At 38.9% G+C, this 19,995-nt stretch overlaps 1 protein-coding gene and 1 long non-coding RNA gene across 2 annotated transcripts in view; both read right to left on the bottom strand.

Moving 5' to 3' along the window:
* LOC139129184 (uncharacterized) overlaps positions 1–7,272 on the bottom strand; it is a 31,094-nt gene extending 23,822 nt beyond the window's left edge. Inside the window, exon 1 of the mRNA XM_070694825.1 lies at positions 6,972–7,272. Within this exon, the coding sequence (XP_070550926.1) occupies positions 6,972–7,272 (301 nt within the window). The remainder of the gene's footprint in view (positions 1–6,971) is intronic.
* An 8,379-nt stretch (positions 7,273–15,651) lies between these two features.
* Positions 15,652–19,536, bottom strand: LOC139129175 (uncharacterized). The gene is made up of 3 exons (XR_011551537.1): positions 19,454–19,536; positions 19,031–19,203; positions 15,652–18,634 (listed from the first exon to the last, which is right to left on the bottom strand). It is a non-coding gene; the product is annotated as an uncharacterized lncRNA (long non-coding RNA).
* Between the last annotated feature and the right edge of the window lie 459 nt (positions 19,537–19,995).

Here is a 19,995-nt window from a genome sequence, read left to right as displayed (position 1 = left end):
AACAGTGTGTGCATAATTGTCTATCGTTAGGATGAGATATATATAAGTAGTATGCATGCAGCCTTAGTTCATATGACAACTAAAACAAAAATTTCATGTTTTCCTGTAATTTTGTACAAAGAGGTTTTGGCAGTGAAATCAATTTGATCATGGTAAAAAAATTGTAGTTGCAACAATGAAAGGATTTAAATGGTGCAAACATATATATGTGTTAGAAGGTACTGGAATGTGCATTTCATGTCTGTGATTGGATAAAATGAAAAACAAAAGCTGAACTACATGGTACTTGGCAGAACCACTTCTGAAGACTTTTGTTATGAATGTTTTGTTTTCGAAAAATACTATCAGATTCATTTGATTATTTGATTTAAATAAAGATGTTTTATTAAACACATAAAACTTTTTTCTAAAGGAACAGCTATGAATGTTTAACAATGGGTCACAGTGTACTTGAGAGATATATGTTGGTAATTACATAGCAATTAACCAGGGAATATTGGAGTGTCCTTTGCCAAGTTGAGCTCTCTTTGGGTAAGTCGAATAGGAAGATGAGAATAAAGATAACATAGTGTGTGGCAGTGAGTTGGGACGTACCATTTTAATGTAGGTTGTGGGTACTGTGTTTCGGTGCTCTCATCTTGTTCTATCAAGTTATGAACCACGGCCTGGTTTAGCAAGGAGTATCTGGTAGTGCAATATGGTGTGGTAAATTGGTAAGTAATAACTAACTTTGGTGTTTCAAATACATGTTTTGTCACTGTAGGTGTAAGAAATTCATAAGAACCTCATAAGAAAATATATCAATAAATGTAAGGAACACATGAGGATTTGATGTCAAAACATAAAAAAAAATATATTAATCTAAGTAATAAAATATAATAAAAGGGGTTGTTGGTGATATGTTGTACATCTGGGTTGTAGATTGATTTTTACAACAAGACATAAGAATTACATCTCTAGGTAAGGATCACATAAGTAGTTTGTAGCCAAAACATAAGGAGTTGATTCAAAACATGAGAAAATATATCAACTTATATAGCAGACTATATGGGATGTGTATGACTGAAATTATGAAGATACACCAATCTATGTAAGCAGGAAATAAGAAGTTTGTAAGGAAATGTACAAATTTAAGTGGACACATTGGGGAAATATTACCAAAAAAATTGGCTCCTATTGTAATCGACATCTACCAAAAACCACTTCTCTAGCATTACTAGATAGCTCAGAATTGGGTATGCACATAATGAGGTCTCATATACTTGAAAGCACACACCTCCATTTCATCTGATATATCTCCACAAATGAGGTTCCTTCAATGTATTCAGGCTGAGATAGGCAAAAGTAGTCAAAGGGCATCAAAAGTATTACCTAAAAATTTACTGTAACCTACAACCACCAAAAACCACATCTCTAGCATTACTAGGTAGGTCTGAATTAGGTATGCACATAATTAATGAGGTAGACGATGGCAGCCATGTTGGCTGATATAGGATCATATATCTATTCCATCTTAAGTCAACTACACCCAACTGCAAGTCTCAAGCACCTTTAAATCATGTAAAATGGCTTATGAATATAAATAATGAGTCTAAAAGTTGGGTCAAGGTCAAGGGAGAAATTATGAAAATATTTTTCATATCATGTTGTTGCATACTGACAAATGTCTATGTAATAACATTTCTCTATATGTGTTCAAATCCGAAAATTAAATACAGTCTGTTTAAAGAAGGCCTGGGGAAAACGAGATCAAAGGTCATCGGAAAATTTCAAAAATATTTACAATACATCTGGATGACGTGTTGGCACAATATATCAAATTTCAGTCAGAATGGATGTTTCATTCATGAGAAAAGCATTGTCAATTTTTTCACCATATATGGTATATACCAATATCGCTGCCGTATGGGTTGACCAATCTTAATCTCTTTAGCAACTTTTGTAAACATGCATTAGTTGAACATGCACAGCGAACCCAGTGTGCTCTGAAGTCTGGTTCTGAAGAAGATTTTTAAATTTTTTGCCCATATATGGAATAACCCAATATGGCGGTTGTATGGTTGACCAATCACAACCCTTTAAGCAAATTTTGTAGACATACATTAGTCAAACATCTTCACTAAATGCCAGTTTACTGTTAAGTCTGAATCTTGAGTAGATTTTTTGAAATTTCAAGGAGATTTCCTAGAAGTGAAAAAACAAGGTCAAAGGTCAACAGAAAAATTATGAAAATATTTTTCATATTACGTTGTTCAGTGTTGACGAATATCCACATAAGAACATTTATCAAGTACCGGTATGTGTAGAAATCCGAGAATTAAATACAGTCATATTAAGAACGCCTGGTGAAAATGAGGTCAATGGTCATCGGAAAATTTCCAAAAAATTTACAATACATCTGGATGATGTGTTGGCACTATATATCAAATTTCAGTCAAAACGGATGTTTCTTTCATGAGAAAAACATTGTCAAATTGTTTTGCCACATATGGTATATACCAATATGGCCGCCGTATGGGTTCACCAATCATAATCTCTTTAGCAAGTTTTGTAGACATACAATAGTTGAACATATACACCAAATCTCAGTATGCTCTGAAGTCTGGTTCTGGAGAAGAAGATTTTTTAATTTGTTTGCCATATATGGAATAAACCAATATGGCCGCTGTATGGATCGACCAATCACCATCCCTTTAGCAACTTTTGTAGACATACATTAGTTAAACATATACTACAAATCCCAGTATGCTGTGAAGTCTGGTTCTGAAGAAGAAGATTTTTGAAATTTTAAGGAGATTTTCAAAAGAATCCAATATGGCGCCTTAATTGTTTGCTCAAGGTCATAAGTTCCAATTATGAAAATGAAGGGTAGATGCAAAGCATGCCACATACAAACTTTGAAAGTAATTGGGTTCGTAATTTTTGAGATGTAAACATTAACAATATTTCTTTAAATCCAATATGGCTGCCAAGTCACGTGACTGATCAAAATTTCAAACCCTAGGTGCACAAGTTCTCATTGACCCCAACAACTGTGCAAAGTTTGAAAAGCTTATGTGCAGCTGTTTTCAAGATCTAGGTCGACAAAGAATAGGTCAGTAGAAAAGGAGGGAAAAAAACCCCAGTAACTCCAATAGGGGCCCAAGCCCGTTGGGGCTTGGGCCCCTAATGAAATAAGAAATTCTGAGTTAAAGACAGCAAATAGATTAATTATGAAGGACACTTACTTCAGATGTATCAGCTCTTTCTGTGTGATAAAAAACTTCATGCCCTGGCATATGCTCTGAGAATCTCTGATAAAATAAAAATAGTTGGTAGCAATAGAATCTAGATGATTACTAAAAAATATAAAGCAGCTATGCAAGAGTTAGAAATTCTCAGTTAATAACAGCAAATTGATTAATTATGAAGGATACTTACTTCAGATATATCAGCTCTTTCTGCTTGATTAAAAACTTCATGCCCTGGCATATGCTCTGAGAATGTCTGGTAAAATAATCAAAGTGAGACTTGAGTGGACACCGTGGGTCAGCAGTATGTATTAGGGGGATGGTGCAGTGGAAAAGAATGTGAAATTTAACCAAACTTGAATAGCATAGTCACGCGACAGTGTAATCATACTATGCGCAAGTACCATGTTTGCTTGAGTACATCTTGAGATATGGTGACATATTTCAGTTAATGTGAATGTCTGGCTCAACCAATGAGTATAATACATGATAAGTGTAATGAATGTATTTTCAAAGTTACCATACTTCAAGGCAAGCAGACAAGATTCAAAAAGTAAAGTTTTATTTTCATCATAAATTATAACAAACTTGTAACAAAGTCATATTGAACATGTGAAAGTTTGGAACAAAGTCACAACAAACCTAACAATACTATGTTCATTGAACACAATGTAAGATGGGAGAGAGTTATCTGAGCACTGACTGCTCCTTTAAAGCCACAGTAACTGTAATATTTGTTACATACATTTATCACAACATACTAACTTTAATAAACTGAGAATCAGCAGGTAAATGATATGAGCGCACAAGCTGTGTTAATCTAACTTATAGCACGATATAGACAATTGCCATCACCTCTGATTGAGACAATCTCATATTGGCTTTTTGGGGAAGACCTTCGGCTCTCCATGTATAATTTCCTTGCAAGGTTTGATGCTTTTTGACTTTTCTTTTTTTTTGTTGTTTTCATATTTGTCAGTGTATTTCTAAAATGTCAAGTTCAATTAAATATATAATGCACGTAAATATGAAATGTTTATTGTCAATGCCTTCACTATCAATGATAGTTCTAAATACTTGCATAGGTGAACTATGAAAAACTCAGTATTTCTAGAAAGTATTCAGAAGGTACTGTAATTGGATATTTCAGAAGAGTACTTTCAGAATGTGCTTTGGAATACAATTCAGAATAACATTCAGACACTCACTATGTGAGATAATATTCTGTATATTCCAGAAGAGTACTTTAATTTCAGAATGTGCTTTGGAATACAATTCAGAATAATATTCAGACACTCACTATGTGAGATAATATTCTGTATATTCTAGAACTAACAAGCTCTGCTTGTTAGTATGTATTGTCAATATCACTGTTGGATGTTGTTGTCAAATGTCTGTGTACTAAGTGTGTGTATTCTGATTTATTTTGGCTCTTTTTTTAATTAGCAGCTGCAGTAAAGACACAGTGAATACCAGTACTGCAAAAGAAAGAAAAATATGTCAGAGATAGGTTGTCTAGCTATGATTCACTAAAATGATTTAAATTTCATATTAAATATTTTGATTTTACATTCAATGCACATTATGCATTTCCTCTGCGAACAACATTCTCACAATAGCCACTGTAAAACTGAAATCAGATGGGATTCTTGATCAGTGTCATTATTCTAATTCAGCACAGATTTGTGCAATTCTGACATATAAATCCAATAGGAAACTAAAACACCATTATCAGTTGATGTTTCAATTGCAGCTGGACTGCACAAAATTTACAATCTTTGTACAAAGTACCAACTATGTTATCATCACCACAAATATATGCATGTGAAATATCATCAGAATAATTTGCAATTGTTCAGAAATTTTAGAACACTGCTAACAAATATGGATTAAAGAAATAAAAAAATACACACTAAAGATGGGTAAATTATTGAAATGACAGATATAAAAAGATTGCCTACCTTTTTGTATAATCTACCGTAGGAGACTGTTAAAGAACAGTAGCTGTAATGTGGATGTTTCATGTGCTTTAATGGGTGATTATGGCTTTGCTATAATCATTGTTAACGTCTGGAGGGACACGGGGAGAAGGGTTTAGACCTTGCTAAGTATGGGTCCCCTTACAAAAAAGTCCTACAGGATCCCTGTAGGACCCAATGATCCCTGCAGGAGTCATATAGGGCTACCTCCATCCTATAGCACTCGTCCTATAGGACAATGCCTGTGCTGTAGGATTTATGTGTCATGTCTTATAGGTTTGTACTAGTCCTATAGGCTGATATTTGTGCCCTATAGGACACCCTACAAGATGATTCTGCCTGACTTTTAGGACTGTAAAAGTATACAAGTAATGTTTGAGTAATGTTTATAATTATAATTATAATTATTGCCTTACGAAAATAGTCTGTAGAATTTCACTCATTCTCATATGCCCTTTCTCAAAAGCTATTTCTATTTACACACACATGCCAGGAACATACCATATTCCTTTTGCCATTTGTACATGTCATGGCTGTACACAGACAATGACTCTCTTCGTTAGATCCAAGGTCAAGTGAGCTGACCTGTGCCTTGGCTTTGTTATGTAAATAGTTTCCTGCATTTACAATGGGCTGATTACATAATAGTACAGCCACGCATTATTCATTTGCACTTAAGGCAGTGCACCAGTGAACATGCATGGCTCTTGTTAATGTAAAGTACTAAAGTTCAACTCCAAATTGCATGGAGCATTAGGATCCAAGGTCCATTACCAAGATTCTAACAGTGTTATGGAGAAGGGAGCTCACTATATAATATGTCACAACTGTAAGAATCGACATTGCAGCATCAACTGAACTGACCTCTTAATTACGTACGTGAGTTAAGATACACATCTATTCAGTTAATAATGCACTTGGCTTAGGTGACAAGTCAAAGGTAGGCCTTGCATTCATATGTGTAGGTTGCTTTATATTTTGTAGTCCCTGTATGTTGCATTGATTTCTGTTTTGATTGATTGTTAATCTTAATTCCTTTAGAAATAAACTACATGTTTATAATTACTTGTTTTGTAAGTTGACTGACTTTTTGTGAGTTTTGCAGTTATTCATTGCATTGGTACCTATAGCAAAATCAGAAGGAGTTATTCCTTACTTAACAAAATTTCTGCACTCTTTTACAGAAGTTTGTTTGCCTTGTGCGAGTTCAATCTCTTAGAAAGTATGATAACAATATGTAAAGCATATTCTGTACCCTATAGAGCTCCCTATAAGACCACTATAGGGCTCCCTATAAGGTTCCCTATAAGACTCCCTATAGGGCTCCCTATAGGGTTCCCTATAAGACTTGCGTTCCAAAATCCTGTAAGACTACTACTGCCTGATGTCCTATAAGACCCTACATGCCTCTACCCTATAGGACTGGTATAGGATATTTTTGTAAGGGTCACCATGCACCACTACTTCTACTGCTTGCTGGATGCACTGGAGACGTAACCTTATCTACCAACCGCCTTCAAATTTACCGTTATCTAAACAACTTGCGTCACCCTTGCCACATCATTATCCATGCGCATATCAGTATGATCAAAGCCACAGATCGTCCATTTCAACTTCTGCCACGCTCAAGTTCACACCACAAAATTCACCATGCCAAAACCGAAGAAAAGCAGGGGCCGCGCACAGGCGGCCACCCGTACATCGGCGAGGGCGAAGAGACGCCCAGCGCACCTCGGCAAATACCTAGTACCCCAGTCAGTACCGACGGAAACCACACCAACCAACCCTGCCAGCGGCGTGCCGACAACCGCCACAGCGGCAGCCGATCCAGCTATGTCAGACCACGTCTGAGACGCAAGCGCCATTGATTCAATCCGACGGGAACTACGGCAGCCAACTACCAACACTACAGCACCGGCGCCTATCCCGACGCCCAACCTGCAAGTCCAGCCAACTGATACAGTCGTTGGTGCACTATCACCTGCTTCACTCATCGCCGCCGGCCGACGACGCTCGCCGCTCTGTCCAGCTCGGTGCTTACTCAAGCCCACCCAGGTATTCATCTCGCTAATCGTAATGGATATCAACTCGCCATTACAGCTGCCCCAGTCGACTCGACCACCAGTGGTGGCGCTGCGCACATCACCCTACCGATGGCGGCGCACCTCATAACAACAACCTGGACAATATGGCTGCGCCCTACGCTCAACCCGCCCAGCCAGCCGGTCACAATGCACCGTCATGGCGCCCACCACCTAGCGCCGGGCCAACGGGCAAATCCTCTGCAGCAATACCCCCAGCCGACATACGTCGATCAATCAACACTCAACGCCTTGGCTAACCTCGGTAAGTTCATCGAATTTGGTGACTTACACACGGATGCCCTAGCTCCAAACTCAACCCAGGCTACCAAGACACAAGTAGCTTTCGATCCAGACAACCGTGGCGTAGCCACATTCACAACCGAGGTGAAGAGGAAAACTATCGACGACTTCGACACGACCACCAGCATAAACAATTCACAGCCAGCCTCATCCACGACCTCACCCATGGTGCCGACATCAGCTCCAGTGAAAACCAAACACCGCGCTACACCCGCAACGCCAGTCAGCAACGATCAACCCGGATACCGTCTCCACCGCAATAACAAACGAACTGCACCTGGCCCACACAATTGGCCCATTCGCTGTGCCACCTCTGCCATGGGATGGCAAGAGAATGGAAAGAGATGTACCCAATATTAGTCGCCTGTTCAATTTGGGGACACGGCTTTCGTGGTGGTGCCGCCACAACCATCGCCGAAGCCGGCTTACCTGGCTGGCTCATAAAGACACTAGGCAGATGGAGGAGTGACGCGTACCAGATCTACATCACGACACCATAGGAGACCCTTGACGTAGTACCGAAGGTACTCGCAACTTGCCTACAATTTGACGTAGGACTCTGTTCTCGGTGGACAATACCAACGATGTAATGGCGCTACACGAACTATAGAGACATGAAACGTTAGGAACAATGAACATATACTATGAGAAATCTCCCAATGACGCATGGTCACCACGGGGGGGGGGGGGGGGGGGGGGGCTGCTTTACTGCCGCACCGCAGTCATGCATGCCCGCGGTTTGGCCATAATTTGGGGGGTCCTGTCAGGGGGCTGCTGCGGGCCACTGGTAGCACGTTGCCCGATGCACGGTACCAATAACCCGGTACCGCCATCCAGGCCGCTATGACGCCTTGTTGCCCCCGCCATGGCAGTACATGCATAACCCCGGATTTCGGCCGAACACTTGTCTCCGTGTCGTTCCTTTGCGTTAATGGGTGATTCTGGCTTTGCTATAATCATTGTTAACGTCTGGCGGGACACGGGAGAAGGGTTTAGACCTTGCTAAGTATGGGTTGTTAACTATTTGTCACTTAATATGCAAAATATATTCAAATATGTTGTATGACCAGCTGTGCTGTTAATATTCTAATGAGTTGTATAATCAAGTGTATATAAAGCAGATGGCTAACATGTGCTGGGTGGCTCTCTGGAAGTGAAATAAATGGTAAACGTGTTGCAGTAAACTGTTGTTGTCAAGTCTGTCATATTCCACCTGGATTCCAGTTCTTTTCATGGTAGCAGAGCATGGTTAGAGAATGGCAGACAAGTTTATACAACCACCAAAGTTTCATAGCGATTATCAGAGCTGGAAGCAGGAAATTGAGCTTTGGCAAAAAATCACAGGTCTTCCAAAACAGAAGCAGGGCATTGCAGTATGTCTGACACTCGATGGTAAGGCTAAAGAGGTGGGCCTAGAGATTGGAGATGCGCTTCATGTTGACACCGGCTTGCAGGTACTGATTGATAAATTAGACACATTGTTTCTAAAGGAGTCCAATGAATCCACGTATGATGCGTACAAGAAATTTGACGCTGTTAGAAGAGCTTCCAGTCAAGAAATAGCAGAGTACATCATAGACTTCGATTCAGCATACATGAAAATTAAGAAAAGAAATATGGAACTGCCTGAAGCGGTTCTTGCCTTTAAGTTATTGGATGGTGCTGGACTGTCAGAAAGCCAAAGGCAGTTAGCCTTAACAGCATGTACAACATTAGATTTTGAATCTATGAAGAAGGCGTTGAACAGAATTTTCGCTGGAATTGTGCATAGTGAAACAGATGAACAGCCAATCGCCGTTGTGCCTAAAGTTAAACAGGAGGTGCTCTACACGAAAGAAAACTACAGACAAAGAGGTAGACGTCAGAAAGCTGGACCACAAAGGTATAGTGCTGATCACAGTGGTGGCCGTAAGTTGAACCCTATAAACAGATTTGGGAGGCGAATGAAATGTCGGGTATGTCAGTCAGTGTTTCATTTTGAGAAAGACTGTCCAGATAATGTTAATTTCACCGACTCTCCTGATGAACCTGTTGAAATTGTGGACATAACACTGTATAATGAAAGCGAAGTGCTGATGATTGAGTCATCAGGAGCAGCGGTGTTAGATACAGCGTGTACCAAGACAGTTTGTGGACAACAATGGTTGGATAATTTCATTTGCAATGGAGGGGAGATAATATCCTCAGAATTGAGTAGCAGGCCTTTTAAATTTGGTCATGGAGAGACTTAGTCAATGAAAGCAGTGACAATTGCAGCAACAATTGGGACAATTGATTGTAAAATCAAAACAGAGGTTGTGCCAGCAGAGATTCCATTGTTACTGAGTAAGGAGTCCATGAAGGCGGCTAAATGTGAAATTAACCTCAACAACGATACGGTGAAATTCCTTGGACAGGCTATACAGTTACAGAACACTTCTTCAGGACACTATTGTATCGATATAACAAATGCTAATCATTGTACAGAGGTGTTTACCAACTCTACATTCGAGCATCTTGATGACAAGAAGAAAAAGAAAAGGTTGGTTAAGCTTCATTATCAATTTGGACATGCATCATATGAAAGGCTGGCCCAGCTTCTAAAATCGGCGGATATAAATGACTCTAATTTATTCCATCTATTACAGGAAGTAGTCAAGGAGTGCGAGTCATGCTGCAAGTATAAGAGATCAGCTGCCAGACCTGCTGTTGGACTTCAGAGAGCAAGGGATTTCAATGACATTGTCGCTGTAGATTTGCACAAGCTTGACGACAATTTTTGGTATTTGCATATCATAGACGAGTTTAGTAGACTTAGTGCTGGTTGTATTGTTAATAACAAAATGCCCGAAACCTTTGTCAGTAGTTTTATGAAATACTGGATAAGCATACATGGTGCACCAAAGAAGCTATTTTCTGATAACGGTGGAGAGTTCAACAATGAAACAGTGAGAGACATGTGCCAGAACTTTAACATTGAAGTTATCACAACGCCAGGTTACAGTCCATGGAGCAATGGCATTTGTGAGCGTCATAACATGATCATAACTGAGACAATGGAAAAAATTAGAGACAGTCATGATTGTGATATTAAAACAGCATTTTGTTGGGCTTTAATGGCCAAAAACTGTTTGCATAATGTTGACGGTTTTAGTCCATATCAAATTGCATTTGGTAGAAACCCAAATATTCCTTCTGTACTTGTTGATCAGTTGCCTGCTCTTGAGGGTGAAACCATTTCACAGGTTGTAGGTACCCACATCAATGCCATGCACCATGCCAGAAAAGCATTTGTTAAAGCTGAAAGCTCTGAGAAAATAAGAAGGGCTTTGCGTAAACAAACCCGGAGTTACGATGAATCGTGTCAAGCTGGCGATAAGGTGTATTATAAGAGACCAGATAGTCAAGCTTGGAAAGGTCCTGGTTTTGTGGTTGGCATAAATGGTCCTTTGGTTTTTATCCGTCATGGTGGGGCATTGGTGAGAGTACACAAATGCAGATTAAGAAAGGTTAATAGTACATATGATAAGCTTGGTCATGGGACCGAATCACATGACGTAAGTCGTAGTTCTGTTAACAACCAAGCGGAAGTTGAAGATGACGTAGGTCAAGGTAACAATAATACAAATTGTACTGATGATAATTGTAGAAGGTCTTCCAGACCAAAGAGAAAACCGACATGGATGCAAGATTATGTTGTTGGGTTTGATGAAGAGATTATGTTAACTGAAGATATAGACATGACTTGTGCAAAGCAAACAGAATTAGATAGTTGGAGTAAGAATGATGTTTATGAGGAAGTTCAATTTAACGGGCAAAAGTTGATATCAACAAGGTGGGTCTGCACCCTCAAGTCAACTGATGATGGTATTAAACCCAAGGCGAGATTAGTAGCTAGAGGTTTTGAGGAATATAATTTAAATATAGACAAAGACTCCCCTACTTGTGCACATGAGTCCTTAAGATTAGTGCTAGCCGTGTTAGCTCAGAATAACTCAGCCCAGGCGAAAGTGAACATGGTCAACCAGGAATTAACATATTAATTCATGGTCATATGACCATGGTGTACCATGTTAATTCATGGTCAACCATTGACGACCATGTTTGTTAAATGGCACAAATTACTATGGTTTACCATCGTCAACCATTGCCAAAAAACCATGGTCAGCCATGGCTATATGACCGCGGTCAACCATAGACGACCATGTTTGTTCAATGGCACAAATTACTATGGTCTAACATGGTCAAACATGGCCAAAACTCATGGTCAATCATGATCAACCACAGCCACCACCGTGGTCAATGACAGGTGACCATGGTTTTTAAGAGTGTTATGAACTTTGCACCAAGTTTGGGCAATAGTAAAAATATATATTTGCACAGAGAAGTAGAAGTTAAATTGTGTATGTTTGTATGGAGTGTGCATGAAGATTAGGGGGCGGGGTTCATATGAAAGGCATGGTAACTGCTGGCTAAACAACAGCATACACACTACCTGTAATATTTCACGGTATTCAGATTATTGTAAATCCTGACATTGTCTTTTCCACAGCAATTCTGACAGTCAGCATGTGGTACATGACATCATTGTGCTGCTTCTTCCCCTGTATTGTATACAAATGATAGTTTTCTAAAGTGACATATAATTGTACCCAGTACCCAGTAACTCTTTTGATACGTTTACCTTGTGAGCAGCAGATTCTAAAATTCACCTTAGAGTCATGTATACAGATGCCAGAAGGTCTGAACAGCCATGAAAAAGTTGAGAGGATATACTTCCAACACGTCTTCATTCCAGTGGACACATTCAATCACACTTGACTGTAAAAGAAAAACCTCAGGCAATAAATGTTTCATTAAAAAAAACAATATATTACTGTACAATAAAACAAATATCTCTTCTATTATGAACATACAATAATTGTAGTTTCAACATGAAATGAGCTGTTAAATATATGTTTTCATTGTAAATATTAGTTAGATACAAAATAAAAACGTTTGTACTTTGATCTATTATACTGGATACTGAATGCAAAATATTAATGTTAGTAGAAAACATATCTATATATGTTGGAAGAATAACCAACATTTTAGGAAATGAATTATACATGAAATCTGTTGATAAATTCTGTCTGTTTAAAAATGCTTTGACAGATTATACAGATACGTCATCACAAAGTGAAACATCACAAATTTTTAACGAGTACATGTAACTGTTTATAAAAATATATCAATATTGAATTTAGTGTTAGAAGAATAATGATTATAATTCTTGGTACTTTTGTTGATATCTTTTTTGGATTACACGTACTAAGTGCAATCTGATAATGGAATATACAAAAAAATGCAAAATCTGTCCTTTGAAAGACCTGGAACAGTAAGATCAACAGATCACAATATTTAAAACGTGTATCAAATGGAAACTGATCAGTTAAAAAATCTTATGTTAAATTCACACACATATATATATTATATCTATATATATATATATATAAATTTAACTATGAAAAACTTATTCAAAAACTTTGCAATTTTTGCTACATGTATTTGTTGACAAATAAATTTCACTTTATATATTTCAAAATGCCTTTCCTGAAAATGAAGTGTACATGGAAAACATGAGAACTTTGATTTGATGTTTTATCATTAGATGTTGAGTTTCAGCCAAAATAAACAAGGCATCATGGTAAAACAATGTTCAATTGCTACATGTAAAAATCAGGATCAGGTCTGTGGTGTCCTTTACATGGTAAGAGCTGATGAACAGTAAAACTTGCACAAGAAATGAATCACAGTACAAACCATGCCACCACCCGCACTACTTGGAAAGAGAGTAGTTGTACCAAATCCGAAAACATGTCTTCCATCATTAAGACATCGAATGATCAGCACCTGAGACGAGAATAAAACTGTATCATGTCCGATTTATACTATGTTATTCCTATGCACTGCATGCAGTAGAGTTGCTACCATAAGTACCATACCAATCCATAATCGATATGAACAGAGATCACTTCTTGTCGCCATATGTTCTCAACTTCTCAAAGAACAGTGGTTGGTTTGAAATAGTCCCCTAAGGTGTGGAAAGTGTCGAAGTAGCAAACTCTCAGTTGAAACGTCACGAAAAGGCTGGAAAATTCAACATGTCCACGGCCGGCCATTACACTGTAAATAACGGACATCCACTGATCGAAGCACTATGAGAAGTCGCCCGTAGGCTCCAGGGAATCATAAAATAAACAAGAGAGCAACGCCACGCATGCTCAGTCACTGTTCTCGTTGAGTCCCGTGAGTAGATCTCGCGAGTATTTGACGTAAATGTCAACAATACGACTTCTCACTGTGTAAAGTTTTTAAAGGTCACTCATCTCGCCAATCACAAGCGGCTCACTAAAAACTTTACGATCGGCCATGGAAGCTGCAAAATCGTGGCCGTGCGATGAATTTCGATTCATTCCACTGATTGAGGGCACAGGAGATCGCAGAAAAATGACTAGAAAACGCTTTTTTGAGCTCGGAGAATATTATCCTGCTGAGGGCCACATGCACGTTAGCATGAACGATCGTGAGTAATTACAAAATTATCGTAAAAACACTTTTTTTTCCTGTTATGATTGCATTTTGTTTAATTTTTACTTTTTTTTTACTTGCAGGTGATACTGTAAAGCTATTCACCATCGGTGGAGGAAGGTGGAAAGACGAAAAAATTTGGCCACTTTCCAAGCAGTTGTACTCCTTTGCCTTTACTGTTGATGAGGAAGATGTGGAATTGGCAAAAGTGACACTTGTTGATTTAAAAGGAGCCGTGGTGCCACCTCTGCATGCAGGAGCTATGTTGAATTTGAGTGAAGACAAACTGATGGTGTGGGGTGGCTACAACCTGTCCCACCTGTCATGCAGCAATGAGGCCATAACTTTTGAGCTTGACAAGAGAGGGGGCAGTGCAGTTTGCCAAATTTATAAAGATCACAAGACACCAGCTACCACTTCGAGAAGGAGAAAGTCCAGCAAGGAGACATTCCATCAGGAAGGTGTGGTTTTACTCTGACATCAATAACAGGAAAAAAACATGCTGTTTTGTTTGGTGGGGCTGAAATGCCACAAAGATATCTACGTCGGCCAAGTTTCAGTCAAGTTACCAGGGATGGAGAGTTTTATATTCTGAACACTGAGACATTTACATGGACAAAGCTCCAGGCACCTGGACTTGAACCGAGGGCATTCCATTCAGCAACATACATAGATAGCACAAATTCAATAGCTTACATAGGGGGTTAACTTTAAGGGATGGCCAGATCTACAAACGACATGCTGTTAGTGAGGTGACAATCCTAACAATAGATAATAGCCACAACTGCGTTGTCAGATCTGTAAGTATGTCAACACCCAGGCCACTTTATCTCTCAATGCACGCAGCAACTCAATTTATGGATCAGATATTTATTTATGGGGGTATGTACAGGAAAAGCCGTTGGTAGAAGAGAATGATGAATCAGCCAAACCAAGTTCACACGTTTTCATGGTTGACCCAAGTGACTTTTCAATGGCAACTCGTAAGGCACCAGAGAATTTAGCTTCTGCAGGTTTGTCTCTCACTTCTGTAGATAACACAGCTGTAATGGGGGTGGGGGGAACCAGGAAAAATATTTTTGTGTACACCACAAAAGCTATGAAACCTGCAGAGTGTGATTTGGGAGAGTCATGTGTAATCATTGAGTCACCAGAAATTTCCCCCATTTCCTGGGTACAGTGTGAAGGCAAGTGTAAAAGATGGCTGCACCAATTTTGTGCAAAGCTCTAAATTGTACCAAGGGGCAAATATATATGCAATCAGTGCAAGGCAGCAAGTTCAGGCCTTGGTAGAAAACGTTCAAAGAGAACATGAAAGGGTTTTTTTAACAAAGTGTATATGTGTTGTAACTTTTTCCAAAGTGTTTCTTGTAACATTCAATATTTTATTTGGGTTTGCAGTATTTATATCGTGAATAAATCATTTTGTTTGTGTTAAATATTGTGTTGGGTGACTTTTTGTCTTGTTTAATGTGTAAATGTGTGCTTGAATAATGCTGCAAAAACTTATAATAAGTTTGTTTTATTTCAGAAAAAAATATATATACATGTGTTCTCCTTTTGTCTCTGGAAGTATAAAGTGAAAACCAAACTTCATTACAAGCTGCACAGCTCTGTACATGCTGTACCTTTCAGACAGTTCATATTTGTTCTCTTACTGATGGTGTTCTCATTGATAGCACAAACATGACAGCTGGAACTGTACAAGTAGCAATCTCCTCAACTCTGATTAGGACAAGACAAACGATTATGGCCCAACTGTCCACATAATGAACACCTGTTTTTTCTGTGAGCAACTTCAGCATTGCTTTGTAGTTTTGGGCTGCTATAAAGCCAATGCAACCAAATGGTGTCTCGTAGTCCCTGAATGACACGACCTTTACGGGACAAATGCTTTCGGAATTGGCGGAACATTTGTTGCCTGCCTCATTACCTTCCCCTGAAATACATCCAATAGAACCAGGTCCATCTTCCCTCTCTAAAAGTTCTTGGGAATGCTCAATTACTTTATGTAGATAATTTGGCCATCTGGCATACTCAAAGTGATCAATAAGAAGTTGGCCAAGTTCAACCCCTACCCTTTTAACATTCTGAATTTCATTTTTCAGGTCAACCCTTGGGCTTTTGGCACAGTACATCATTTTCAGAAATCTGAACTTGGACAAAATCTCAGAATAATATTGTCGTCTTTCATCCTTGGGGATTAAATAAAGCAAAGCCTCTTCATTGGACTCATCAAAAAATGCTCTGGCATAATTACCTGCTAACATCAAACTTGGGTTAATTCCTAGCTTTGCTTTTAAGTGGTCGTCCAGTTGTTTTTCAGCTGTGTCCAGACTAGATTTTACCTCCACTGTCTTCTCCCACTGTTTTATTCCAGCAATTCCCTTACTAATAATTTCTTGAAAAAGAGGCCAGGTTAATGTTTGCATGTGTTGCATCAATACCCCTATCAACAGGCTCAGAACATAGAATGGGAAATTGTTTGACCCCTTTACATTTGGCATTCATTGCATTTTTACTAATCATTTCCAGATTTAGCCTGCGAAATTCTGCCTGTTTGATTATCTCGTCTCGCTTTCTGTTGATGGAAAAAGAACCTAATTTTGACAAAGCCTCTTCACGAGTACAATCACAAAGTGTGCAAGGATAGCCGGACCCTGCCCCTGTAAACCACCTGCCCTCCTATCCATCTTTTCATCTACCATGGAGGACAGAAACACCAAGTAATGGCATACCCAGTACTCCCCACAGTCAATTTTCATGATTTTGTTTGCATGATTTCTTATTCAGCTTCCATTGGCAAAAGGCAGTAATTAAGAGTTGACTCACAGTTTTCATCAGCAATTGCTTGGATCAGTGGTCTGTTACATTTCACTGAGTTTGGATTCTCTTGCTCAAAGACTACCATCCTTTTGTCATCAATTTCGACTTCAGATTTCACCACTGCAAAAGAAGCTCGAAATGCATTTCCAGGCAGTGTTCTCTCCCCTTTGCCCCTGTAAATTTCAACATCCCCCATCCCATCAGACCCATCTTTCACAAAAGTACGCAACACTAGTTCAGCAGAAGTACTGGGCAAACCAAGGCTGTTAAATTTTCTCTTATATCAGGTTCAATTTCCTGCAGTGTTTTGGCTATTGAATCTGCGTATGAAAATTTTACACCTTCCAATTGGGACCTGGAATTTCTTTACATGTGTTCTTGAATTCCTCAAGCATTACCTCTGGTTCAACGGAATTGGATGCAGAAGACAGTGGAAGACTTTCTTTACCTAACTTGACTGGAGTTCTATAAACATGTTCATAATTTTCATTACCTACAATAACGTATCTTGCAGTGCCAGGCATATAACTTTTCTCACACTCATCTAGCTGAATTGGTGGTCGTAGAACATTTACTGATTTGTCTTTAAGCATGTCATACTGAGCCTTGTATTGGTTTTTGGTTTGAAGATTGCTCACTCTCAATGCCAAACATTCATCTACACTTAAAACACTGGATGTATTGGACCAGATATCTTCTACCATTTTGGCACGTTCTTTATCAAAAGAATCATGTAAAATTGAGCGCAATAAAAAAAACAAAACATCCTCTTTGTCCTCGGCATTAGTGGTACAAAACTATTTAGAAAATCAAAACATGGTTTTAATCTTTTCTGTTTGCAGTACTGACGATCTGCAAATCTTAGAGGTTGTTTTGGCTTTTTTTTACCATATGTTGAACGTTTTCCTTTACCTTGAAATTTACATTTTGATTCGTGATCAGTATGATTTACAAGGGTTGAAATATTTTCACAACCAAGATGATGATATTTACAATGAAGTTGTAGACTGTCATAGACATTGAGGTTATTCCCAGTTAAAGTGACCACATCATCAGGTTCAAGAACTTCTCTACAGCTAGGACATGAAGATGAATTAAGTAGCCAATGCTGTATACAAATATTACAAAAAAAGTGGTTACAGGATGAAATACACGGGACTGTTGGGACCCCCTGACAAATAGAACAAACAAAGTGTTCTGCAATGTCATGTTCTTTGAATCTGTCCAATGGCACACTGTTAATCTCTACGCTAGCAACCTGTGTTGAACTTTCCCCTTCCACGCTCTCTGATGCTAAAAGTTTTCTTTTTACTGTCTCTGGTGTTGGGCTTGACATTTGACGTGTTGATGGTTCAGCTGTTCTTGCTGGTGGTTCTGCACTACTAGTTGATGGTTTTGGACTAAGGGGCTGTTCATAATCTGGCTTTTTGTGTCCCCTACCAGGACCACCATAACTGCCACCGAGTTTTCTTTTAAGTGGTCTACCTCTTTTACTAGTGAATGGAAGAACAGGTTTTACAGACTGTCCTTGCAAGCAAACACTGCAGTCTTCATCTGAGTGAGTTTTGAAGGAAAATACATCAACTGGCATAGGCTGAAAATTGTTTGATCGGCGACATCTCTTCATCCGGGATGCACAAGCAGAACAAAGCTTGGTAGGGTGGATCTGACAAACATAATGCAAACAGCAAATGCAATTATCAATGTTTTAATAATTATTCATTGTATTACTAATTCAAGTACACAACAAAGTCCCTTTATATAAGGTTTTTAGATGACTTTTCTCACATAAGGAGTGTTTCAATGTGGTTTACATCAATAACAAACACAACCATTTTTTCTTCTTAACTGAAAGTCCTGTGATGATTTTCTTGACAATAAACTGATAGTAAGTTCTCATGTAGAAATACCCTCATTGCTACAACTGCATATACGTGTATGCAATAGGACATTGAATGCATATACTTGGACAGAAATATCCTCCCTAGTAATCTTCAGTGTGTGCCAAGGTCTAGCCTTGACAGTTCCTGGTCAAAGATTATTATTAAATAAAAAATCTTACCTGCTTAGAGTCATTGGTAATTTCAATATTATACAGCTGCTTCAATTCCTTTGCATACACACTTGCCACCGTGGATGAGCTAGCAATATAATTACCACACACAACGACACAGAATGAGAAGACAGGATTCGTGATGTTCCATCTTCACCAGTGTATTCGACAAACACCATAAACTGGAAATTTAAATAATCGGAAAACTGGTCATGAATAAAAACCGAACTCAATGGTATAATGGGCGAACTCGGCTCTCAAACTTTGCCAAAACGATAGATCATGCAATGCTTGACCCGAAAAAACATTGGAGGTCACGAATAAAATCAGCCCTAAATACAGCATAATCTTGAAAATCCCCCTAAATTTTCGGCCCAAAATTCAAACTGGACGTTAAAAATTACACTGATTGGGAAAAAGTTGATTGCTTACAGTAGAATCGGTCGATTTTCAAGCGGTTTTCGGCAAAAGAAGCCTCGAGAATAGCTCTAGACGTTGATGTTTCGACTGCGCATGCGTAGTCAGTTGAACCCACGCCATCGCATGTTTTTCAAGGCAAAGCAAATGATCTTGCTAAGGGTTGTTGCGAGAGGGCGCTGGCGGGATGACGTCAGGATTTATTAACATATTTAATGAGGTTATTATGGTTCAATGGCAGGTTCTCATAGTGGAAGTTTAACTCTCATAAACTCTAAGTCTCTAACGCAGGCAACGTCCTTCAATCATTACAGTTGTTCTCCTAAACCTCTTCTGTGTTCCCTTCATCATCGACTGAGAGAAGTAATCGACGATTTCTCCCAAAAAACCGTGGCTTAATGGAGTGAATGATTATCCAGACTCACATATTCAACACTCTGATTCAAAATGGCAGCCTTGGCAAAATTGGCCAATCAGAAGTCTTGTTTTACAACACGTGATGTTGTAAGGTCAAAGTTCGAATACATGATGATCTGTTTGACCTGTGACCTCCTGGC

The sequence above is a fragment of the Ptychodera flava genome, unplaced genomic scaffold (assembly GCF_041260155.1).
Source record: "Ptychodera flava strain L36383 unplaced genomic scaffold, AS_Pfla_20210202 Scaffold_97__1_contigs__length_338755_pilon, whole genome shotgun sequence".
In the NCBI taxonomy this organism is placed as follows: domain Eukaryota; kingdom Metazoa; phylum Hemichordata; class Enteropneusta; family Ptychoderidae; genus Ptychodera; species Ptychodera flava.
Note: the sequence above shows the minus strand (reverse complement) of the source record. Positions and strands in the feature narration are given on the sequence as shown.